The sequence below is a fragment of the Columba livia genome, chromosome 21 (genome assembly GCF_036013475.1).
Source record: "Columba livia isolate bColLiv1 breed racing homer chromosome 21, bColLiv1.pat.W.v2, whole genome shotgun sequence".
Taxonomy (NCBI): domain Eukaryota; kingdom Metazoa; phylum Chordata; class Aves; order Columbiformes; family Columbidae; genus Columba; species Columba livia.
Genome location: NC_088622.1, coordinates 815,401 through 840,040, shown reverse-complemented (window position 1 = coordinate 840,040; position 24,640 = coordinate 815,401). Strand labels below are relative to the sequence as shown.

Genomic DNA, 24,640 nt, shown 5'->3' with positions numbered 1-24,640 from the left:
ACTTAGAGCCAACAGGTTTCATCGTGGTTTGGGCAGAAGTAAGGTAGGTGGCATTGGGACTGTCCCACCGCAGGTCTCGCTGTGCCCATACGTTACCTTCCCGACATGTGGGGCCCATGTGCCCGTTCAGACAGCGGCACTGACCGTTCCGGGCGTTGCAGTAGGAGCTGCTGGGGTCACACTGGCAGCCCAGGCTGCAGTCGGGGCCGTACCGGCTCGGTCGGCACTCTGGTGAGGGACAGAGAGGGGACAGAGACAAAAAAGAAAGCCCCCTTCCATGAGAATTCAGCTCCAACAAGAAGGGATCTGCACCCATTTTAGGACTGGGTTAAGCCTCCCATCAGTGCCCCTCCTGGGCTGTGGCTGAACTCACCGGAGCCGCATGTGGGGCCGGTTTTCCCCGGGGGACACAGGCAGCGTCCCGTGGCCGGGTCGCAGGGCGCATCGCCGGCGCAGTCGCAGAGCTGCTGGCATCCCTCGCCGTACGTCCCTGCCCCGCAGCCTGTGGAGAGAGGTGAGATACACCGCACACACGTGAGCCTCAGGATCCCACCGGTTTCCAGGGAAGGCAGCAAAGGACGCAGTACCTGTCTGGCAGTGATCGCCCTGGAGCCCAGGGGGACAGTGGCAGCGGCCGGTGGCCGGGTCACAGGCTGCTCCGTGCTCGCAGTCGCAGCGTTCCCGGCAGCCGGCTCCGTGGAAGCCCGGGGGACAACCTGCGATGGAGCCGGGTGGAGAGCTCGTTAAAGCAGGGCTGGGTTGAGCTCAGGCTCAGCTGCAGCAAAGCCTCATCAGCCCAGCAGAGAGAAGCAGCGAGCCTTTTTCTCTGAGAAATACCCAATTGAAGGCAGCTGCTCTCAGTGGCCAGCACAGGGCCCCCAGCCTCCTGCAGCCAGCGCTGCTGCAGAGTCCAGCACTGCAGCTCCAAAGCGTATACCCAGTGCTAATGCAGTGGTGACGAGCGTACTCAGCTGCCTCGGAATGGCACCTCTGCATCCAGCGGTCTCACCCAGAGAAATTACCTTCTCTGCCACTACTTGTGCTGCCTGGGAAGGCAGGTAAGAAAGGAAGCACCCATGGGTGCAGGTAAGAAAGGAAGCACCCATGGGTGCACACAGCCAGGTGTGTGACTGCAGCGGGTCACACCTTTGTCCTGTGATCCCGCTCTCTGCATTGGCTTCAGGAAACACCCTCCCCCTGCAAAGCCGCAGGTGCTTGTGCTGCCGCACTCACTGTGTTCGCAGAGGGGCCCGTAGTGGCCGCTGGGGCAGCGGCAGGTGCCCGTCCCCGCGTCGCAGGTGCCGTTGTGCAGGCAGGCGCAGCGGAGCTGGCAGTCGGCACCGTACCGGCCCGGCGGGCATTCTGCAGGGAGACACGGTGGCAGAGCCGGTGAGCAGACAGGGAGCAGACACCAGCCCCATCCTGCGCTTCGGGACATGGTACAGCAGGACAGGCACAGGTGGGGAGAACAGAAACTGGGCCCAGTATGAAACAACGCTGAGAGCCACGGTTACTGGGCCAGTGCAGGACAATGCATCCAAGTCGGGTTTACCTAATTCGCAGGATTTCCCCGTCCACCCAGGCGCACAGGAGCAGGAGCCGTCGGCTGCGTCGCAGAGCCCCCCGTTGTGGCAGGAGCAGGTCTGCTGGCAGCCCAGCCCGTACCGGTGCTTCTCGCAGCCTGTGGGACACGAGGAGGTGACAGTGGGACATGAGCAGGTGACAGTGGGCACAGGGACCCTGGGGTGGTTTGGGCAGGAGGACCCAAGCACAGGCAAAGATCTCAGGGCAACGAAACTGGTTCCACTCAAGACCTTTTCCATCCCACTGCCTGAAACCCCTGCTTGTCCTGACGTGCAACCCGCAGCTAATATTGACCTTGCTCGCAGGTGGGACCGGCTCTTCCTGGGGGGCACACGCAGTCTCCAGTGACGTGGTGACAGGTTGCGCCGTCCCCGCAGGCGCACACCACGGCGCAGTCCTTGCCATAGCGACCAGCGGGACATCCTGGTGGGAGGAAGACCTTGGTCTGCCTTGGTTACACCAAAGCACAGCACGTCTGAAGGTTAGAGAGGAACGAGTCTGCGCTGGCACAGGAGCAAAGCAACGGGCTGGCAGGAGGAGCCTGTGCCCTGTCACCGTGCACAGAGTGACGGGCCGACCAGGAAAAGAGCTTTGAGGTTTCCTTCTGCTGCAGAGCAGAGCATTTTTGGCAGAGAGACAGTGATGGCATGATGCAAAGGCTGGTGTGCCAGGCCTTTCATAGTGGAGAAATAATTTTGGCATGGAACAAGTGGAGCAAGAAAATGTTTCTGTGGTTAAGAGAGCAAACAAGCTCAGCTGCAACCGAAGCAGGGAGGGCACTGCTGACGGCGCCTGTGGCAAAGTCAGACCAGGAGCATTTTTGGAGCTGGTCGCTGTACAGCTCCTTGTATGCCCAGGGTCAGCAGCCTGGCTGCGGGCAGCAGTCGCTCCCACCACTGTTCACCTCCTGCCAAGGAACTCCTGGGAGCTCCCGTGCCCCTCCGCACTCACCGATGCTGCAGTCAGCGCCGATGTAGCCGGGCGGGCAGTGGCATGTCCCCGTGGTAATGTCACACACCCCCCCGTTCTTGCATTTGCATGGCCTTGCGCAGTTGTGGCCGTACCACCCCGGGGAGCACTCTGCGGGGGGAAAGAATAAAAGCAGCAATGGCCTCATGCCTAAAAAGATGAGAACGGGGTCCAAACACTCTGGAAAATGCACCACAGCCAACAGCAGCTCCCGCGGGCTGTGCTCGGTGCCGCCGCAGGACACACTGAACTCAGGACCGCGACAGCTGCCCCGGGTGCTCGGCAGGGGCCAGAGAAACCCCCGAGAGCGCGTGGTGAGCAATGGCATGGCAAACACGCAACAGCAAGGAGCTTTGGGCTGCTCAGAACCTCTCTGCTGAAGACACAGCTGGTAAGTAGCCCACAATTCAAAAAAAAAAAGAAAAAAAAAAAACAAAACAACGGTCTGAGCGCAGATGAGAATGTTCTGTTTACATGAACTCCTACTCGCCCCTTAGTCAGCGAGAGACACGGCAGAGGCCAGAGCCTTGGCGCACGGGGACCGGCTTGGGCAAGAGAACAGGAAAACACTTGTCTGGACAGACTCAGCTGTGAGAGCTGGACAACGGTTATAAACAACACAACAGACCTCAGCAACGCTGAGGAGGACAAGGGCGACCGTGGCAAGAAACCAGGCAAGACAGCCCGTGAGAACCTGTGCTTTGAAGCCCCTCCAGGCAGCTTCTCCAGCAGTCACCCCGGTGCTGTCCCTGCGCAGGGGCGACGGCTCCGAACCGGCACCGCCGGTACCACCTCGGGTACCGACCGTGGCGGAGAAGTGGGCCGAGTGCAGACTCACCCAGCTGGCAGGCGGGCCCGTGGCGGCCGGGGGCGCAGACGCAGGCACCGGTGACCGGGTGGCACTCCTGGGTGGCTCCGGGACACTGGCAGATCTGAGCGCAGCCCTCGCCGAAGGTCCCCGGCAGGCAGGCTGGCGGGAGAGAGGGCACCCAGGCGGCTCAGGTTTGCTCGGCGGGAGCTATCCCACCCCTGTGCAAGGCTTTCCTCCCTTTTTGTTTGAAGCCAGGATTTAGGAAGCCTTTTATGACAGTGAGAGTTCTCTGCAGCCAAAAAAGCAAAGGGAGCCACACGCAAATGCTTCCCTGACTCCAGGAAAGACTTGGATTGAAAAGCAAACGCCGTACTTAATGGCATTAGATGCTTTTTGCGATGCTGGCCCTGCCTACCCTCATATCCCTGCAAGCCTCCATCCCCTCAGCCGGGCACGGCAAATACTCCCATCCCCTGGGTGAGGAATGTGCTCACATGCCTCTGTCTCTTCCAGACTCGCTCATGCCCACAGGAGCTCATTTTAATGCTGATTTGTTGCTAATCCTCAGGATAAATACAGAGCTCTGATTTCCCACTTGGCTCCCTGAGCTTTGCTCACATTCTGCGGGCACACACCCAGCTGCCAACATGCGAGCTGCTCCTTGGCACCGCGTGCTGTTGGGCCTTTTTTTGTTCTTTATTTTCCTTTTTTTTTCCCCTCCTCTATTTTCTGTAGCAGTTGCTTGACCCGTCACGTTCCCAGAGCCCGTCAGCACAACTGCAAGACGATCGCTCCCTTCTTCATACCTTTTTCACACGCGGAGCCGGTGGCGCCGGGCGGGCAGGCGCAGCGGCCGGTGACGTGGTGGCAGGGCGCTCCCGGGGGACAGGCGCAGCGGCCGGCACAGCCCTTCCCGAAGGAACCCGGCAGGCAGGCTGCGGGAAAACGAGCAACATGTGAGTGTCCTGCCTGGATTTCAGTTCTTCTTAATGCCCGAAAGGCACCAGAGACCAAGGGCCAGCTCCTGCCCCCAGTGTCTGCGGTGCTGAGCCACACCTGGCCATAGCAGACAGCCAGCCAGCATTTTTTTGCAGCAAGCCAAATGCCTCTTTCAGGGCAGGCTGTCGGCTCCTGAAATTTTGCCACAATGTGCGACTCATATTAAAAAAAAGAAGTTTGTCTCCTTCCCAGGCCTCGGTTTCCCCCTGGCAGGGCTGTACCAGCAGGGTCGGGATGCCGTGACACTGTGGGGATGCTGTGACACTGCGGGGATGCCGTGACACGGCGGGGATGCTGTGACACTGCGGGGATGCTGTGACACTGCGGGGATGCCGTGACACTGCAGGGATGCCGTGACACGGCGGGGATGCCGTGACACGGCGGGGATGCCGTGACACTGCGGGGATGCCGTGACACTGCGGGGATGCTGTGACACTGCGGGGATGCTGTGACACTGCGGGGATGCTGTGACATGGCGGGGATGCCGTGACACCACAGGGATGCTGTGACACGGCGGGGATGCCGCCTCACCTTTCTCGCAGCGCCGGCCCCGCCAGCCATGGGGACAATCACAAGCGCCGGTGACGTGGTGGCATGAGACGTTGTCCCCGCAGTCGCAGTGCTCCTCACAGCGCGCCCCGAACAGCCCCTCCGGACAAGCTTCAGGGATGCGAACACGGGAAAGAGGACAAGTTACACAACGAGAGGTGAGGTGGCGCTTTTTTGCTGCAGTTTCTGGAGGTACACACTTCCCTTTATCCACGTCCCTTTCATCCCCCAGCCCCCGTGGCAGCGACGCGCAGGCCCCACTCACGGCTCTCGCAGGCGGCGCCGGTCCAGCCCGGCGGGCAGAGGCAGTGTCCCGTCTGGCGGTGGCAGGTCCCCCCGTTGTGGCACTGGCAATGCTCCCGGCAGTCTGCCCCGTGCCGTCCCGGCGCACACTCTGGGAGAGGGACACAGTGAAATGCCACCTGGACCCCCACCGCCCGTGGGGACAGACCCTGAGCTCTGCCACCAGCGCCGTGCATGTCACCCCCACGCCTTCAGAGTCTGAAATGGGACAGGGCTGTGCCAGAGCCCATTTCTCGGCACTGCCGCTGCGCCATCACTCACCCAGCTCGCAGGCCAGCCCTGTCCAGCCCTGGGGACAGGCACAGAGCCCGGTGGCAGGGTCGCACGTGCCACCGTTCTGGCAGAGGCAGCGCTGGTGGCAGCTCCTCCCGTAGAAACCCAGCGGGCACACTGCAGGAAACCGGGGCAGATATCCCCGTCAGAAAAGAGCTCTGGAGGCGAACAGCCATCAGAGGACGGGCCGATCTGAACTGAAGCCGTTCTCGTGTGCAGTGAGATGTATGGAGAGGAGCCAACGACACCTGAGGCTGCTCAGCTGCCCACGTGGAGACGTTTGGTATTTAAACCCGCTCAGGTAAGCGGGAGCAGTGACACCGGGTACTGGGGGCCTGAGCTCTTTGCAGCCTCCTCAGCCCTGGGTTTGGCCGCGACCCTCGGGCGCGTTACCTTGCTGGCACGTGGGTCCCGTCCACCCGGCCGCACACAGACAGCGCCCGCTGACGTGGTCGCAGGTCGCGTTATTGAAGCAGTTGCACGTCTGGCTGCAGTTCTCGCCGTAGCTGCTTTCCTGGCACGCTGCAGGAGCAGAGTCAGGGACAAACTGCATCGGCCAGACTCCTGCTGGCCATCCCCAGTGCGCTCGTCTGGGACATGAACCAGCACCAGTGCGCGGCTGCTGTGATGGTTCTGTAGGGTGGATTTTATGGTGCTAGGGGGAAATAACAGCTGGATTCTACAGGGGGCCGACATTCAAATATGGACACTTGTTATCTTCAATCTTCTATCATTTGATCTATTAGGAAACTGTTCTGCCAGATTCTCAAGCCTTCATTACATTCAACAACAACCAAATACTTCTCTGCTGCACAGGATTAATTTCCATCCCACCCATCCCGTCTGCAGCCCCGCAGTGACACCCACCCTGGCCGCAGCGGGGACCCTCCCAGCCGGGGGGACAGTGGCACTGGCCCGTTACGTGGTCACAGCGAGCACCGTTCAGGCAGTCACAGGCATCCCGGCACTCCAGTCCATAAAATCCATCTGGACAGGCTGCAGAAAACAAAAGGTAAATCCCCACAAAATGCTGGAAATCTCACAGCAGGGAAGAGATGCCTCTTGGTGGCCTTTTCTTGCCAATAAAATGCTGCACCAGTGTGACAGCCACCTGTCTCGGGCTCTCCCCGAGCAGGGAAGCAGCAGCATATGGGATTTATGTTCGTTATGGATGTTCATATACAGGACAGAGCTGGGGGGATCAGGAGCAGTAGCACCAGGTTTCTGCCCACGAGGGGGTACTCACCGTGCTCACAGAAGGTTCCTCGCCAGCCCGGGCTGCACGTACAGGCCCCGCTGACGTGGTCACAGGCAGCCCCGTTGTCACACTGACACTGGTGGCGACAGCTCAGCCCGAACCATCCCTGCGGGCACTCTGGCAAGTGAAAGCAAATGAGACTGAGGAGCTCGTCCCTTCCCAGCATCCCCAGGATGCTGTGCTAAGGTGGGAGACAACAGCATCTGGCAGCTGCTTTTTTGTAATGACCAGTGGTTACAGGTGAGTGTCCAGGTCCCCCAACCACCCTCAGGACAGGATTAGCAATGTCACAGCCAGGGCACGGGACTGAACTGCTGAGACTGACCCAAGAAGCGCTGATGGAGAAATCTGCCCTGTGGCTTCCACTGCTCCAGGAGCCTCCAACACCTTTCCCCAGTGAAACAACTCATTTGGCTTGGCTAAAACGCAGCACTCACTGTGCTCGCAGCGGGCGCCCGTGTACCCGGCCTGGCAGACGCACTGTCCTGTCTCGGCGCTGCAGCTCCCGTCGCCGTTGCTGCAGTTGCAGGTGTGGACGCAGTCAGGGCCCCAGCGCCCCGCGTCACAAGCTGGAACACAGCAGGATGGACCCTTAACAGCGTGTGCCCCCGGCTCGGCTGCTCCGGGAGCAGCGGCACGGGCACCGCGCTGCCGCCGCCGCGGGGGTTATTCTCATCGATTACAATCTCTCTCTTAGACAGGAGGACAAACACGGCTGCAGGTGAAAACCCAGCGGGACAGCGAAAGCAGGTGCTACATTAGGACGTATTTGACGTGAATTCTTTCTGTGAGCAAGCTCAGTACTGAGAGGCAAGCAGCACCCGGCGGCACTGGCAGGACAGAGCACAGAAAGCAGAGAGATTTCAGACAGAGGTTTTTCTGGCAGAGGCACAGCACAAAGACGACAACGAAGCAAATGTCAGCCCAGCTTTGCACAGGTCAGTGTCTTCTAGACATGACGGGTAATAACCGGCAGGTACAATACCTCTCTGACAATTATACCCCGTCCAGCCCGGCGCGCAGCTGCACGTCCCCGTCACAGGATGGCAATGTCCCTCGTTCCCACAGCTGCAGCTCAGCTGGCACCCTGGGCCGAACCAGCCCGGTGGACACACTGCCAAGGCAGACAAGGACTGATGCAAATGGGCTGGGACACTGCAGCCAGGGCTCCCCGGCACAGGGGGCTGCAGCTGCCACCAGCTCTGGGCACAGAGTCACAGAAGGGTTTGGGTTGGAAGGAACTTTCTAAGGTGATCTAGTTCAACCCCCTGCCATGAATAGGGACATCAGTGATGCTCATTGGCTGCACGTGAGAATAGAATAGAATATGGAATAGAAGATAGAATAGAAAATAGAACAGAAAATAGAATAGCATCATTTTGATTGGAAGAGACCCTCAAGATTGTCAGGTCCAGCTGTCAGTCCAACACTGTCACTAAACCACATCCCTGAGAACCTCATCTCCACATCTTCTAAACCCCTCCATGGATGGTGACTCCAGCACTGCCCTGGGCAGCCTGTTCCAATGCCCCACAGCCCTTTGGGGAAGAAATTGTTCCTAATACCCCATTTCAACCTCCCCAGGTGTAACCAGAGGCTGTCTCTGTGATGAGCACGATGCGCCGCTCGCTGCAGCAGGTGCCCCAGGTCCCCTAATGTCCTTCATTCCAGCCGGTGACACCCCCGAGTGCGAGGGGCAGCACTCACCGTCCTGGCAGCGGGGGCCGGTGTAGCCGGGGGGGCACAGGCAGGTTCCCGTGGCCGCGTTGCAGCTGCCGTTGTTGGCGCATTCGGGACAGATCTCCTGGCAGCCCAGTCCCCAGCGACCCTCAGGGCAGGCTGGAGTGTGGGCAGAGAGAAGGACACAAGGACACACAGATATCGGGATCATGGCGAGAGGTAAGAGGGAAATATCTGTTTTGCTGGTGCAATGGGTCCCCTTTTTTGTTCATGTCCATACTTCATGCAAAACATGGACTTTTATTTGGCAATACACGGCTACCAGCAAGGACAACATTGCTTTGCCCGTTTTCTAAACTGCGTGTGAGCCCCTGTAAGTGCTATTCTGATCCCACTCCAGTGCTTTCATGTCAATTTAGGATTCACATCTACTTGTGGGGAGCTACAAGGGCTCCTCGCTGGGCAACGGTGCTGCTGGCGGCTGCTGTCCCAGCACCGGGCAGCGCGTCCGTCAGCACGGCCAGAGCTGCTTCCAGCTGCAGAGGGAAGAACGGCTAAGAACTGAGAAACCTGAGGTGGGAATCCTGGTTTACCTGCTCCGAAGCTGCTGCAGGGCCTGGAAAAAACATCAGTTGAAACTGCATGGTAAGCACTGTGCACGTGTGACTTTACTGCTCCATCGAACTATTAGGAGCAGCATGTCTATATGTGACTAATTTATTCCAGCTGCTGTAATACTGTATAGTCATGTAAAAGTTTTAAATTTAGGATTCTCTAGTTTTCCAGCAGTTGAAGAGTAATATGGTGAAGGCAATTAAAAATACACATCGGTAAAGAAAGACCCCATTCCTATGTTAGGGACTGCAACAACTGAAAACATCTTTTTTATTGCTGATGTTGTTTGCTTCCTTGTACCCCGCTCAGCTCCAACTACAGCACCAAGCTAGCCGAGCCTATTGTTTAAGACTTACCATCAAAAGCTGCATTTTCTCTCCTAATTTTCCATGAAGACGATTCTAATTGCACTGTCTGTTTCTAAAACTAATCCCAGCCAAAGAAAAAGAGCTGCTCTCCAGCTCCATCCCCGCCTGGGCGCGTTTGCTGCCGCGCCGGCTCACCTTGTGCGCAGTCGTGCCCGGCGCGTCCCGGCGGGCAGCGGCACTGCCCCGAGCTGCGGTCGCAGGGCGCTCCCCCGCAGGAGCAGGACCCTCGGCATCCCACCCCGAATGTCCCCTCCGGGCACTCTGCGGAGAAAAGGAACCTGTGAAACCTGCTCCTCCTTCTGGGGCCTTTATGTGACCACTGTCATCTGCACTGGCACTGCAGCAGGGACCATTCACACCATGGCCTTGATCTGTCTGTCTATCACTTTTCTGCTGTTGCTTATCCTTTCAACAAGTATATACATATATGTGTGTGTGTGTATATATATATATATATACACATATATATACACAGCAGTAACACAGTAGGACGGACCCTTAACAGCATGTGTGTGTGTGTGTATATATATACACATGTATATATGCATATATATATGTGTGTGTGTATGTGTGTGTATATATATATATATATACACACATACACATATATATGTGTGTGTGTGTATGTGTATATACATATACAAGACTGACCAACATGCCCAACAGCTGAGGCCAAACTGGTCTCCAAACTGTGAATACCATTCAGCAACATCACTCCCCCCGGCTGCACCCGCAGGGCTGCGCCCCGTGGCAGCCCCAGCAAACGGGCAGGAAAACGCCCTTGGCTCAGCCTCCCAGCCACGTGTGCACCCCCTGGGCGGTGACCGAGCCCTCTTGCTGTGTTGGGTGCAGACTATCAGGTTCACATCCCCCAAATCCACACCATCACCTGCACTTTTCCTGCCCCTGCCGGGGTGCTGCTGCTGACTCCAGAAAGCTCTTTTTTGCTTTGTGCCCTGGGACACAATTTAGCAGCCGGCTAATTATGTGCAGACTGAGGACCCAAAGAGCCTTAAATCCTCTTGGAGTCTCCCAAAAAAAGCCGTGTGCTCGCGTTCCCTTTTGTTCAGTGAGCCGATGTTTCCTAAGGCTCTGGCAGAGGCGAACACACCAGCGCTCCCAAACCATGGAGGAAAAGCACACCAGGGCCTAGATTTCAAGTGACACAGTGGAGTTTTTGTTATTCCTCCTCTTTGCTAATTGATGGCAGATGTTTGTCTTCACCCTTTAATAATTTCCAGATCCGAACAACAGCCAAGAGCCTACTATTTCTATACAAATATTTGTGTTATTTCCTGTGACTCCCCCCTACAGGCGTAAGCTCCTTTCTTTTGCTTTTTAAAAATATCCCGACCGAGAGCGCGCAGCCCGCAGAGGCGCCAGGGGGGCTCGGGGGCCGGGACCCCCGCCAGGGGCCATAGCCCTGCAGGACCCGCTGCCCCCGTTAGCACTTGCTCCTTTGGGACTTCATGTGACCTCCTGCAGCTTTTGCTCTGACCAACAGACCAGCTATGCTCTATCAGTTGTGTTGTTACTCAAGGCAATCATGTGCTAGCAGCTTAATTAGGTTAATAGCTATAATTTCGGGGTGGGGTGTGGATGGAATGCTTGGTTATGTGTAAGTTCAGTGCAGAAACTCTGGGATGCTTGAACTAAAATTCAGATTCTGTTGATGCAGTGTGTCTTTTCTTAATGCAGCATGTCTCCAGGTGTGGACTAACTTCAAGAGTCCAATTATTTTCCATTTTCTGCTGGATCTGTGTGATTCAGAAGGAGACAAGATCACGAGAGGATGGGGTTGGCTCTTCAGTCACCTCTGAAGCTGACAGAAGTTCTTCTGTTCAAGAACGGTGTTTGTGTTTTGTAATCATCACCTCTTGCCAAGGACTCGCTGGCATTAGGTTCACTCCACACACCTTTATTCAAAGTGAAGGTCTCTGACAGCCCAGGATCTGGAAAAGCTGCACCCTCGGAGCGTGAGTGTTAAACCACACAGAGCTGTGCAGCTCGGCTACCGTGTTGTCAACCTGCCCTTTAGATAAAGAGCAGAAAACTGCTCTAGGAGGTTCATACAGAAATACAAGATTAAATTCTAATGTAAATTAAATATATATATTTTTTTCCATTTGAAGATCAAATAGAGTTTAAATATGGAGAACAGAATAGAACAGAAAATATGATACTGTTCTGCTGGGCACTGATTGCCTGGAAGTAAAAAGACATCAAAGTGGGGGAAAGATAACTAGATATCTATCACCTCCATCTACAAGAGCAGAGAAGCCCAAGTGGCAGGATAAAGTGAGACCTTGTTCTTTTCTGAATAGGACTCATTGTGCCGGAGAAACCCACTCTAAGGAGGCTGCGGTGTTTTACAGCGACCTGCCACTCCAAATTTTGCTCATTGGAGCTGCTGCGGTGGGCCCGGGGGTCTGAGCGAGCACAGGGGCAACTCCGGAGGTGCTCGCGTGTTGTTTGGCGAAGAGAACGGTGTACGCGTGCGCGGTGAGTCTGCCCGGCCTTACCTTGTGCGCAGTCTGGCCCGCGGTACCCCGGGGGACACTCCGTCCTGCACTCCCCGGTGACGTGGTCACAGGACACTGCGGGGGGGCAGCTGCACTGTTTCCTGCAGCCGTCCCCGTAAGAGCCGGGGTCGCAGCCTGTTAACGAGCGTCATTAGAAAGAACAAACATGTGGCATCACTGGACAGACCCTGGAAGCGCAGGCAGCCCCAGCTCACAGCCATGGGCTGTGCTGGTTCTGCATGCGAACTTAATGGGACTGAGGCTGAGGACAAGTCTGGTAGTCGAAATATGATTTGGATAACTAAATTAATACAGTTATGATATATAATAATATGTTACATATTATTATATATAACAAATTATAGATAGATAATAGATATTAACTATTATATATTATATAATTATATATAATGCTTGCATATTATAATTATATAACTATAGTATATATATACTCATTATATATAATATAATATAATATAATATAATATAATATAATATAATATAATATAATATAACTATATATATTATCGATTTATTATATTAGATATATAATATATCATTATATATTTATTATATTATATCTTGTATATTATATATCATATATAATAATATATGATATACATATATAATATATTTATATCATATTATATATGATTTATTTATATTATATATTATATAATTATATAATTTTATATTTTATATATATGCTATATATTATATATTATATAATTATATATATAACATACATTATATATAATATATATTATATATTTTCATTATATATAATATGCATTATTGCATATAATGTATAATATTAAATATGATATCATACTATTATAGATTATCTATAATTTATAATAAATTATATATTATCTATTACATATAAGAAAATAATATAATTGTTAAATAGAATCTAAATAGCCAGAGGCACGACAGTCTTGGGATTGTGGAAGTGAGCCGAGTTTCCCCCAGGAAAACGCGCTCTGGGGAGCAGGGGCGGGAGCGGGGGCTGCGCTCACGGGTCTCGCAGCGCGGGCCGCGGTAGCCGGGTTTGCAGCGGCACGAGCCGTCCCGCCGGTCGCAGTCCTGCGTGTTCTGCTGCTCGCAGCCGCACTCCTCCGAGCAGCCGGGGCCGAACGCCCACTTGGGGCACACTGCGGCACGGAAAGAGGAGAGACACACACGCTTGGCCACCCAGAAAGGTCGTAATCTCAGAATAGTATATCTTGTTAAAAAGAAAATGAGGCCAAGCATACCTAAATGGCAGTACCGTCCGTATAAGCCAGGATCGCACAGACAGGCTCCGTAAATCCGATGGCAACGACCCTGGTTGGCACAGTTGCACTTTTTCCTGCACTGTTTCCCATAAAATCCTTTAGGGCATCCTAGTAATGGAGAGAGATTATGTGGGAAGATGAGCCCATTTCAGCCTGTCATTTAATTTCCAGCAGGCCACAGGAAAAATGGACCAAAACCAAAGCCGTACAGGATCAGAAAGGAACGCGGGCAAAGGATGGGGTGAGTGTGAAAAGAAATAATGATGAGTGACTAGATCCCCTGTATCAGCCCCAAATCAGATCGCTTCAGCTGTCAGCACTGTCCTGGCACAGGGTCACCTGCTGTCCCTCTCCAGCCATCCCCAGTGCCTCGGGGCACCCGTCACCTCTGCACCCTGCAGGGCCCCCAGAAGCCAATTTTTCATATGTGAGACTGTCACCCAGGAGGCCGCTCCTATTGATAAATGATTATATATTTGCACTATTAAGGGAATAAAATGATTGCTCTTCCTCTGTTGTGCTATAGGTCTTAATATGGGGCGTACACGGCAGACAGACGTGTCAGCAGAAAGCTCTGGGCACCGTCTGTCCGGGCAGCACGAGCAGAACAGCGGCTGCTTACACAGAGGAAACGCTGCCCTGGGCCAATGGAGCCATTCTTGGGTGTTTATTTTAATTCTACTTTCCTGTTTTTTCTCTGTGCCCCTCAACCACCTCCTTCCTACAGAAAGAAAAGGTCGGGGTATCTCCTGCACTCATTTACATGCTGCTTCGGTCTCCTGCAGTAATAGTTCCCATATGCTCTAACCATTGCTCTGAAGTCACTTTGTCTGAATCTCTTATTGTCTCACTCTCTCTGTGTTTTTAGATCACATGCCCCGGATTTTAACTCTTTGGAAAAATAAATACTGAGCACCAGGCAGTGAGAACTCCTTTAGCGGTGTTTTGGTAAGTACTGTTGTCACAGCTTTTCAATGCTTTGGGTTTTCTTTAGAGGAAAATATTGCCACAGTTCTTTAAATTCACTGGTGAATGTTGGGTTTTGACATTCTTTTCTGTGTCTGCCACTGCCTGTCCGGTGAAACATGGTCATTGCTGCTCATGGTCAGTGCTGAGCAGCAAACAGGGACTGTAAAGGTCGTTCAGTGCAAAGACAAGGCACACAGACTGAAGCACTGTTTCATGGGTGAAGAATCCCATTTACCATCTTTTCTTTATTAAAAAGACATTTTCCATGCAGGACTAGGTGACCCACCGAGTCAGATGGACTGGGATTGTGTTAGAGCCGCTCACACTGGGACAATTCACAAAACAGTTGAAAGATGCTTCTAGTGACCAGCTACAAAGGGACCAGTGTGAGGCAGGCTGTGCAAAACAGTTTTAAGGCTTCAGAGAAGCAGAACTGGAACATCAAAGCGTGGTGTCAGAGATGGCTGTAACAGCCGTATTTCGAATTACAGCAACTGTTCTACTAACACGGTAAGAGAAACAGAAAGGAGCTGCCTCCACAGGCTGGGAAACATCACTCGCAGCTCGCTGGTGCTATTTCCTTACAGGAAAACGTTTTAGAGAGAGAAGGAAACTGCAAGGGAGGCCTCGGTGTTCTGTGCTGGATGCCAGGGCCCCGCAGAGGAGCTGAAATGCCTTTTGCAGGGAGGTGAGACATCCCACACCGCATCCAGGTCCCCACGGGGGAGGAAGGGAATGGTCCTCACTGCCATGCAGCGGAGAACCGCGGGCGATGGAGGTGCAGGGGATGGAGGGATGCGGGTGATGGAGATGTGGGCGATGGAGAGCCATAGACTTACCGTCCTGGCAGAGCTCTCCGGCCACGCCGGGCGGGCAGCGGCAGGCGCCGGTGGCCGGGTCGCAGGTGCCGCCGTTCTGGCAGCGGCAGCTCAGGCTGCAGTTCTTCCCGAAGGTGCCGGCCGGGCAGGCTGGGGCGAGAGAGGGAGGCGAGGTCAGCGGCCCCGCGCAGCACCGCAGCGGGGACCCGAGGGCTCCTCGCCAGCGTCACTCACTCTGGTTGCAGAGGACGCCGGTCCAGCCCGCCGCGCAGTCGCAACCGGTGCCCTCCGCGGTGCAGGTGCCGCCGTTCTGGCAGTCCTGGCAGGTCAGGCTGCAGTCGGGGCCAAACGTGCGCTCCAGGCAGACTGCAACGAGAGGAGCCGCGGGTGAAGAGCCTCCCCCTCGGCACCGCAGAGTCCGGGCAGGGAAACCCCCCGTGTGCAGGCTGCGGCAAAGCTAAACGCATCTGTGCTGGAACACGGGTTCTGTGTGCATAGAAACAGCACTTGACAAGTCTTGTGGGCACACTCAAACACAAATAAACCCAGCACGTGTGATTAATTCTGAACACTTTCAAGCAAAGTATGCCATTTACCAATGCTGCTAAATGCCCACCAAATTTTTCTGAAAGTGTGTGCTCCCCTCTTGCTTCCATCTCTTCCTCCTCTTCTTCGTAGTCATCACTAAAGAGCTGGGTAAATTCATCTCGCAGGATGGCGACGTGAGGGATTGGGCGGATAACGGGGCGCCGAGCATCCAGAGCCTCCACAGCATCCTCGAGAGCTGGGGGAGCAGTCAGGAGACAACAAGGTCAAAGTGGGAGATGAGACAAGATGTCTAAGAGGTGAAGAGTAGGACAGACCCTCTGTAATAAGAAAGGGAAACCAGAAATATCTGTGCAGGGTTGGTGCACTGATTTGGCAGGGTTTCCACCACTCATCTCTCTTTAGACTAACACTGCTAACATTTTTGCAATGTGTTTGCTTGTTCAGGCTGGAATGGGCACGTGCCAATGGAGTGACTTCAAAATCCACAGGAGAAGCTTTGATCTGAGCCTGGCGGGCAGCTCTGGCTTCTCCCGTACCTGAGCTCGCACACCTTGGCCCTGCTGGTGTTCTGACCAGCGCCACTCGGCCTCTTTGAGCTTTCAGGTAAGCTATTTTATTTTATCTTATTTTTTTTTTAATTAAACAAGGTTTCCCATCTAACAAAATTAAGCAATGCATTTCAGCTAGGTTCTCATTTTGGAAAGAGTATCTGTCAGGTACAGGTACATGTTTCCTTCCCTTGCAGGGCAGGCAGGGGTTAAAAGACAAGCAATCAAGCTAATCACAGTCACACTTGGGGCTGCAGAGCTATAAAAGCCCCAGGCAGGGGGAGACTCCGGCATTTTGCCAGGGTGGGGAGGAGGCACCAGATGCTGCTCCTCTGGGTCCAGACCCCAGAAAACCCTTCCAGGCACCCAGGTGATGCTGCTGGGGGTTGGTGGATGAAGACCGGGCTGCTGGCTGCTCTACCAAGTGAGTAAGTTGCGTAACAGCGTGTTTGGTGGTGGGATAAAGACACTAACACCTAAAAAAATAATCCATTATAAGGAAAAACTGTAGTCTGGTGACTGTGGAAAGGGTTCTGGTTCTTTGGTTAATGTGGAGTCAACTCTGCAGACTATCACAAATGTAGCTGTGCCAAAATCTCCTAAAATTCTTTGGAAAGTGCTGAGTAATGTGGCCCTGTCAGGGAAAAGCTTCCCACTGGTGTTGTGAGTAATTTCCACTACTAATGATAATAAGTGCTGTGAAAAAGCTGGAAGAAGTGGTGTGTGGGGGGCTGAGGAGCTCCAGCCTGTGCTGGGGGAGCGGGATAGGGAACAGGACCTGTCACCCAGGGACAGAGGGTGCGCTCACCGCTGCAGCTCCGTCGGTCCTCGTCCAGCTTGTACCCAACCTCGCAGTCGCACTGGAAAGACCCCAGCTGGTTGTGGCACGTGTGTTCGCATCCGCCGTTGTTTGAAGAGCACTCATCCACATCTGAAAAACATGGGATATTTTAGTGTTATAGGAGCAGGGCCGCTGTGCAGGACAGGGGACAGAAATTATCTGTCCCCAGATCAGCAGGTAGGCTGATGGCATCTCCTCCCTGGTAGCTGTGAGATTCCCTAGTGATGCAGGGAGCCCCGGGTTTCAGCTTATATCTGCCACTAATTGTGTAGAAATGGGTGGGTAAACTTGGGGTTTCAGCTGTGAGCAATTTGGTAATTAGAACAACTTGTTAGGAGGAAAAAAAGCCCCAAATTCTTTATGCTAAGAAGGTGACTCATCACTCTGACGAGCTAACAGGAAACCTGCTGGGAGAAACTGGGAGAAGTGCCTGGTTGTTTACAACCAGGTAGGGCAATTTCTTGTTCTATTTATCAAAAGCTTGTGTTAGTCACTCTCTCAGCTGTACTTCATACTGACACTTTAATTTGCCTGTATCTCTTGAGTGAAAATGATGGCCAAAGTTGGCCCCTGGAGTTGGACATAAAATGATTTCTGAGAATTAATGGAGTCAGACCTGGACTTTGAAATATCCTGTTATACATTCAGCCCCTTTGCTGCTCTTTGCTTGTGCTGGACTAGCGTATGGGTTAGAATAGCTGCATTGCCTTAACAGTAACCAAACTGAGGAGGCTGACAAAATCCAGAAAAGCAGAGTTAGAGGCAGGGGCTCTTTGTGTGTGTCTCGCCGTGCTCCAGGGCCGCGGTGCTGGTTTATTTGAGGGGCCCGCTCGCGTCTGCTCACCATCGCACCCGCAGCCGTCCCTGCTGAGCCTGTACCCCGCGTAGCACGCACACTCGTAGCCTCCGGGGTAGTTGTAGCAGTCTTGCTGACAGCAGTGAGAACCATCGTCACATTCGTTGATGTCTAAATAAAAACCAAAGGGCGCTGGGTGTTAATACACATTGAGCTTTGCTGTAGTGACAGCACTTGCTAAAATGCTCCTGACTAGTTGGGGTAAGTTTTTACTGATCCATGCCAAATGCTGAGCCAGTATTCCTGGTTTTCTCTTGAAATGAGTGAGCTCTATGTGTCTCTGGACCTGCCAGTGCTGCCTTAGAGCAGTTTCAGCATGAAAAAACAAACTAGTTCTGAAGTCAATGTGTGCTGTCCAAGGAGGTCTTGAGTGGAGGTTTGAGGATGTCTTCAAGTAGAACAATTCCTCATCTCCTTTTAGTTTGCATATGTTCCCAGCTCTGTTAACCTGTTTGTAGTACATGTACACATAGCTAATGTACAGAGATCCCCACCGTGACTCAAGATATGTTTGTGATAAGGGATGTAGGTTTTCCCTTGCCTTACCAGTGCACGTCTTCTGGTCCCCTTCAAGCCGATAGCCGAAGTTGCAGGTGCAGGCGGGGCCGGAGCTGGTGTGGTGGCACGTGTGGGAGCAGCCACCGTTGTTGGCTTCGCAGCTGTTGACAATCTCCATCTCTATCCCTGGAAAAGGCAGACTGGTCAGGGTCCCGGCTGGCCTCCTGGTGTCTATTAGCTGAACAGAGACGTATGGACCATCTGGTTTATTCTTGCGTAATAGTGTTTATTCTTTTTCTTGATGGGAGCAGATGTGATCACTTCACTAGTTCAATTCCTTCTTCAGTTACACATCTGCTGCCGACTGAACTCATCTCGCCAAGTCCCCAAGCACAGAACTTGACCTGTTTGGAGCCAGATGGCTCTAAATAAATTGCCTAAACCAGCAAAAGTAGCTTCATGGTAACTTTAAACATCAGACCAAGTTTTTTATCATGGTAGGAGAATCAACAGCCCCAAACCTGCTTGTGAAGCTCTTCCCAAAAGATTGCTGTGGCTCAGCCCCAGCTGCTCGCAGAGGACGGCGCACAGAGCCTTCCAGCAGCAGGGGTTCCCGTCCCTGCCCCCGGGGACCAGTGGGTACTCACGGTAGCACTGCTTGCCATCGGCCCCCAGCTCGTAGCCCGGGTTGCAGGTGCACTTGAAGGAGCCACGAGTGTTCAGACACTGGTGTGCACACATGGCCAGCCCGGTCAGACACTCATTCACGTCTGCAAGAGATGAGCAATCAACGAAGCTTGTGCCATAAACATTAATTCTAAGGGACAATTGTTACTTTCTCCAAGTTTTTCATGGTTTCTTGCACACTAAATTTGTCACTGGGGTCCTGACTAACAAAGAAACAGAGTTAAGAGTTCAGAGTGACTGTAAAGCTTCCTAGGAAATTGGATCACATGAAACTCGAGTGTTGTTCCAGACAACCCGAGCGGGCTCTTGGACAGACGTCAATGCTCAACTGAGCATTTTTGTGCCACCCCTCGGGAAGGCTTGTGCACCCCTCCGTTAAATTCATAAACGCTGATCGTCCCCAGGACTGAGCACTGCTCCCCCGGTGAGAACCAGTTGCTTTTCTCTGTGAAATGTGTCTCGTAGGGTCCTTACCTTCACAGGCCTTGTTGTCGGGCGCCAGGCGGTAGCCGGGGTGGCACTCGCAGCGGGCTGTGCCCCGCCGGTTGTGGCACCGGTGCATGCAGCCGCCGTTCCTGTCGGCACAGGGGTTCCGCACTGCGGGTCCAAGCAGAAGGCTGATTTCAACTAATCCTACCTCTTATTGGCATTGTGCTTATGGGAAAACAGAGCATTGAGCAGTTATGCCCAGCAAAACAGTCTGAAATTTGTGAGAGACCATTCTGCACCAGACAGAAAATCCCTGCTACTGTTCACTGCTCCATCCCGGCAGGAGATTGTACACAGTGTGCGATCACACAAAGTAAGGCACTAATCTGAGTCAAACCTTTCCAGCAGGGCCATGTCCCTCTACAGAGGTTACAGAGCGAGGACCAGGCAAACTTCCAGTGCTGCTATCGAGGGTTTGCCAATCTCTGACCTGCTCCAGGACCTGGACAGACACCACAACACCCACCGACTGCTGCATTTTTCATACCCCGGTTGTTCCCTCTCCCTTAGCAACTCCACAACTGAAAACTTCCTTCCTGCTGATTATCGAATGCCAACTGCCGCGAATGCAGAGATTAAACCCCTGCTCTATGTCCCGTTAGCCTCTCTGCCCCGCGCCAGCTGTCTGCAAGCCCAGGAGCAGATCCCGTCCCGCTGCCACACGCGGCTGTTCTGCGCTGTCTCAGGACTGTGTGCCTTCCTACAACCTCGTTTGTGCTGGCTGCACTCCTTCAGCTCTTCCTCGCTTTTCAGAATAAGCCGCAGAGTATGTTCACGGCAATATAACATGCATAGATTTTAATACAGAGAATCTGAGTGTGCAAGTGCACGCTCCCTATTTCCTTATCTTCCCCCCCAAAAAGCCCAAGTGAAGCCGTGCCTCCCCAGCCCCCCGTGCGTGCCCGGGGACTCACGGACGCAGCGCTTGCCGTCCTCCCGCAGCTGGTAGTTGTGGCGGCACTGGCAGCGGTGCTGTGCCGGCGTCACCTGCACGCAGTCCTGCTCGCAGCCGCCGTTGTTCAGGGCACACGTGTTCAGGGCTGCGAGGCGAAGGGACAGAACGCGCGTCACAAAAACGGCAGCGCACGGGTGAGGTGTTTGCTCAAAGAGCATCGCTGCAAGCGCAACGGCACAGCTAGGTCACCTTCATTAGCGCTCGGAGTTGCGCTCGGGTGTATTCAGGTTTTCTCATGACAAAGTGATAGGGAAAACTAAGTTTCTGGCTTCATGCCATGCAAAAGACACTGATTTCACAGGGCAAGGCCCAGCAGGTATGGTCAGTTCTGGGAATGGTGAAGCCGCATCCTGCATGTCTGGATGCAGCAGCCGGTGCCGAGGGCAGGCGGGACCGGCAGCCGCGGTTCCGCTGTCCGGCCGCCCCGTGCTGTCTGTGTGGCCTTGCGCAAGGCGCTTTCCTGCCCAAAGGAGTTCAAACAGTCGGAAAACAGAAGGTTTTGCCTAGGCTACGGCAGAAAACACATCTTATGACCAAACATGTGGGCTATCCTCTCTTCACAAGCTCGCTATCATTAATCAGCCTTAAAATAGCCTTCTCCTTCCCCCTCTCTGTCCTTATTAATATAATCTGGGACTCCTCTGCAGGAAAAGCAGCAAAGACACGCTGTTTAACTGGAGATGGGTGCACCTTGCAACCAGCAAGTGGGCAGAGTTTCCCTGCATATTTTATACCATCCAGCACCACTGACCTTGTATCCAGGAGAAATCAGAGCTAGAAAACGAAGCTGGGAAGGACTTTTTGGAGAGGAATTTGCAGACTGCGGTGGATAAGCCATCCTGGGGTAATCGCACACCCAAAAAGCGATGCAAGTCTCCTCTCAGACCATGGTGTGTCTCCTGAGTTAGCCCAACGCCTCCTTCACCAGTGAGCATCTCCAAAGAGACACGGCCCTGGCGGGAAGTGGGCAATTGGCCTTGAAAGCCTGTTCGTCCCCTTAGGGGACACGGAAAAGCACAAAGGCTGCACATCAAAGCTGCGGGTACAACACGGCCTGGGCTGGGTGGAAAGCCAGACCTGGTTTCCATAAGCAGGATGGTACAACGAGTTGTGGTCTCACATGTTTCTGACCTATTTTTCAGACTCCAGAATAAATGAATGTGCTGACGCTGAAGAATCTTACAAGAAAGCTAAAAATACCTCTAATGAAAAACGTCTCTCCACAGCCCAGCACTTCAGGTAATCACAGTGCCCCCAACACCTTGCCCAACTATTCCAAAAAGCGTTTTCTATAGACAAAGTTCTGAAAGTAATTTGATTGAGCAACTCTTGTATATTAGCGTAAAACAACTATTTGGCACAGGAGGAAAATGGAAGGCAAGACTGTACATTCATTTCCCTTTTCTGCAAACAGTTCCTCTCCAATTTGGAACTTTTGAAAACTAACTCTTCTTCGTATGCCTCTAATTAACTGAACAGCATTTGGGGGAATAAAAGTGACCAAATAGGGTTGAAGTATTGCCATACACAGCGTTCGGCTGGAGCAAGAACCATCAGTTTACGTTAGTTGTGCTGGCGTCGTTTCCTTTAATGCATTTGGAAGGAAACAACAAATAGTCAGCGTTCCTGAAGCGCTGTGGGTCAGAGCTCCAGCACCCCAGCTCAGCAGAGATGGGTGGTCACTTAAAAATATTCTGATCTATTACAGTGTTTAATAACATATATTCAAAAATACCCATAAATAATGTGGTTAAAAAAAAAGTAAAGCAATGCTAATGCCTGCCAAAACATTCCTTCCTATGGGAAAAGTACTGGGCCAACGAGCCAATGCATCTATGTCTAAAATAACCTCCCAATATGCAGTTATTTGTATGAATTTGCAGTCTAAATAATAAGACAAATGAAACACGTTACAATTGGTTTGGGTGTCTTTCCATCAAAGCAAAGCTCTTCTCATTCTGGTCTCCTTCGCTGGCTTCTCACAGCGTAGAAAGCATTAGAAGCTCTCAGACCTCGCTGCTGGGCCTGTTTTAATTACTGCCCTTTTTTTTGTTTTCTTTTATTTCTTTTTTTTTTTTTCTCTGTTTACAGAACCACTCTAAAAATATTTCCATTCCCAGATGCTTTTCCTTGCTCAACATCGCGGCTACAACGCTGCCAAATCCAGTGTCGTCTTGTACCTCACACAGATTTTTGCAATTAGAGCTCAGACAGATTTTCCACAGATGATGTTTCATCGTCTGCAAGAGGGAGGGTCTGTCCGTCCGTCCCTGTGCCTGAGAGCAGCGCGGTGCTGCTCAAAGGTGCTTGATCCTACAGTCTGACCCTCTTGGGGCCAAAAATGGCTGAAAAGTCCATGGTTACAGCTGTAACCAGAATTGAGCACGACAGTCCCCTTTACACCACAGAAACCCATTGATTCTGAGAAACGGCTCAGAAATGCCTCACTGGACAAAGAAAAGGGCACATCTTGTAAAAGGTGCAAGTTGTCTGTGCAATGCATGCAAACTAAACCTCTACAAAGTGCTCATGCACAATTACCCTCTGGGCACGTTATCCGAGCCCACACAAACGTTTATGGCACAAACGTCTGTTCGGTATATAAATGGCTGCTCTATTTGAGATTTCATTTGAAGTACTCTTAATACGAATAGGGATACATCGTGTAATCCCCGACTGATTCATTCTAACCTCAGACAATTTCCAGAAACATGTTGTGTGTCAACACAGCCCATCTCTCTGCTCCGCAGGCCAACACAAGCAACCGGCTCAGCCCGAGCTCCCCGCCTTGGACCCGCGTTCGTCCCCCGCGGAACCAGCGCAGAGGACCTGGAGCCGTCAGCCTCCTGCCCATGTGCTTCTGATGAAGGGAGAGGTGACTTCAGGACGCCCAGTGACTCTTTTTGCTCTGTTTCACTTTCAGCAGAAACGTCTGCTCTTCCCCCGCTCCCTTCTGTACTCAAATCCTCAGTGACCTGGCCATATTTGAACAAAGACACAATAAAAGAATCTTGCACAAATGAGCTGCGGATTACCCAAAATATCAACAACGGTTGAGAGTCGCTGTTTGAGACCGAGCAGGACGCAGGAAGGTGGTTTTAAGGCATTTTCGTGCTCTCCTGAGCCGCAGAGCAGTCCTGGTGTCCCCGTCACCGGCCGCCCCATCCTCCAGGTAATGCCAGAAAATGCGATTCACAGCCCTCGCGCTGGGCTGTGCACATACCCAGGCTCTGGCCATGCTGTAAAAGGTACCAACACCCTCAAAGTCAAATGTTTTTAAAGGCAAAACGTTTCTTCCCACTCTACAAAATTCAAGCGCTAATCTAAACAGCTCTTTATATGGGACTGAGTTCCATATGGAACTGCATTTCATAAGGAATTGCTTTTAAAGGTGATAAATAACTTCTGAAAGCTTTCCTCATTTGTCTCTGCATTGTGCTTTGCTTTATCATCTGCAGTGCTAAGTACGACGGTGCAAACAACAACCAAGGGTGCAAAGCCATCAGAAGAAAGCGGCAAAATACTTTATCTGCTTTCCAATTCTTTGATGTCTCCAGGAATAAAATAGGAATTGACTTTCCAGCACAAACCTGAAACGACAGTTCAGGCAGAAGGAGCAGAGGACGGAGCAGCCGGGAGCTGAGCCCCGCGTGGGGAACCTGCAGCCTCCTCCAGGCAGCGCCGCCGATCCACCGAAGCCTCTGTGGCTTTTGTGGGGATGGGAAAACATTACAGGAATTAGACCCGTGGTTCTGCAGACCTTAACTAGAAACTTGAAGGCAAGAGCCTTTTTCTCCTGTCTCCAAAGCGCTTTCCACCCTGCGCTGCTGCCCGCAGCTGCCTCGAGCCCGTCTGCATGCTGGACCCGGCTCATACCTGATTTAGTGGCGTTTTTCTCTGTTTTAGCAGCACTGAACCTTACTTGTCCAGCAAAATTAGAGGATACTGAACACAAAGAGAAACACACAGTTTACCAGCGAACCTACTCCCTCGGTACCACACAGGGAATAAAGATTGTGGTTGCATCAAATCAGTGCCCAAAACTTCACAGGAGTCAAGAAATGTGGCTCAGATCTTCCTGAGCCAAACCCAGCACCTCCGGCCGCCTTCAGCCCCAGCACCGCAACGTCTCTGCTCCTGGCCGTGGAAATTCCTCATCCAAACACCTACCCTGACCCGCTCAGCATCACGCCGCAGCTCTGGCTTTGCCGTAACCACAACC

General features: G+C 52.8%; 1 protein-coding gene and 3 long non-coding RNA genes across 9 annotated transcripts in view; 3 read left to right on the top strand and 1 right to left on the bottom strand.

Annotated features, from left to right (window-relative positions):
• The window catches only part of MEGF6 (multiple EGF like domains 6), a 69,419-nt gene that overhangs the window by 2,083 nt on the left and 42,696 nt on the right, over nt 1–24,640 (bottom strand). For 4 of the 5 annotated variants that reach the window (XM_065037833.1, XM_065037834.1, XM_065037835.1 and 1 more), the window contains 31 exons: nt 20,378–20,503; nt 19,449–19,571; nt 18,935–19,057; nt 18,336–18,473; nt 17,778–17,900; nt 16,901–17,023; nt 15,612–15,779; nt 15,230–15,361; nt 15,017–15,145; nt 13,188–13,316; nt 12,951–13,085; nt 11,932–12,066; nt 9,545–9,670; nt 8,454–8,585; nt 7,732–7,860; nt 7,184–7,315; nt 6,735–6,863; nt 6,356–6,484; nt 5,882–6,010; nt 5,477–5,605; nt 5,178–5,306; nt 4,895–5,023; nt 4,171–4,299; nt 3,392–3,523; nt 2,536–2,664; nt 1,879–2,007; nt 1,553–1,681; nt 1,234–1,362; nt 588–716; nt 374–502; nt 97–228 (listed from right to left, as the gene is read on the bottom strand). In XM_065037833.1, the coding sequence (XP_064893905.1) occupies nt 97–228; nt 374–502; nt 588–716; nt 1,234–1,362; nt 1,553–1,681; nt 1,879–2,007; nt 2,536–2,664; nt 3,392–3,523; nt 4,171–4,299; nt 4,895–5,023; nt 5,178–5,306; nt 5,477–5,605; nt 5,882–6,010; nt 6,356–6,484; nt 6,735–6,863; nt 7,184–7,315; nt 7,732–7,860; nt 8,454–8,585; nt 9,545–9,670; nt 11,932–12,066; nt 12,951–13,085; nt 13,188–13,316; nt 15,017–15,145; nt 15,230–15,361; nt 15,612–15,779; nt 16,901–17,023; nt 17,778–17,900; nt 18,336–18,473; nt 18,935–19,057; nt 19,449–19,571; nt 20,378–20,503 (4,044 nt within the window). The remainder of the gene's footprint in view (nt 1–96; nt 229–373; nt 503–587; nt 717–1,233; nt 1,363–1,552; nt 1,682–1,878; nt 2,008–2,535; nt 2,665–3,391; nt 3,524–4,170; nt 4,300–4,894; nt 5,024–5,177; nt 5,307–5,476; nt 5,606–5,881; nt 6,011–6,355; nt 6,485–6,734; nt 6,864–7,183; nt 7,316–7,731; nt 7,861–8,453; nt 8,586–9,544; nt 9,671–11,931; nt 12,067–12,950; nt 13,086–13,187; nt 13,317–15,016; nt 15,146–15,229; nt 15,362–15,611; nt 15,780–16,900; nt 17,024–17,777; nt 17,901–18,335; nt 18,474–18,934; nt 19,058–19,448; nt 19,572–20,377; nt 20,504–24,640) is intronic. The other variant, XM_065037836.1, reaches the window with a different exon arrangement.
• On the top strand, nt 8,579–11,919 carry LOC135575965 (uncharacterized). The gene is made up of 3 exons (XR_010467479.1): nt 8,579–9,071; nt 11,108–11,385; nt 11,734–11,919. It is a non-coding gene; the product is annotated as an uncharacterized LOC135575965 (long non-coding RNA).
• LOC135575964 (uncharacterized) lies at nt 13,382–15,022 on the top strand. Its single transcript, XR_010467478.1, has 3 exons — nt 13,382–13,449; nt 14,077–14,156; nt 14,449–15,022. It is a non-coding gene; the product is annotated as an uncharacterized LOC135575964 (long non-coding RNA).
• On the top strand, nt 15,782–24,448 carry LOC110355814 (uncharacterized). 2 transcript variants are annotated; one of them, XR_010467477.1, is made up of 3 exons: nt 15,782–16,147; nt 21,561–21,657; nt 23,169–24,448. It is a non-coding gene; the product is annotated as an uncharacterized LOC110355814 (long non-coding RNA). The 2 variants fall into 2 exon arrangements; XR_010467476.1 differs by lacking the exon at nt 15,782–16,147 and adding an exon at nt 16,161–16,516.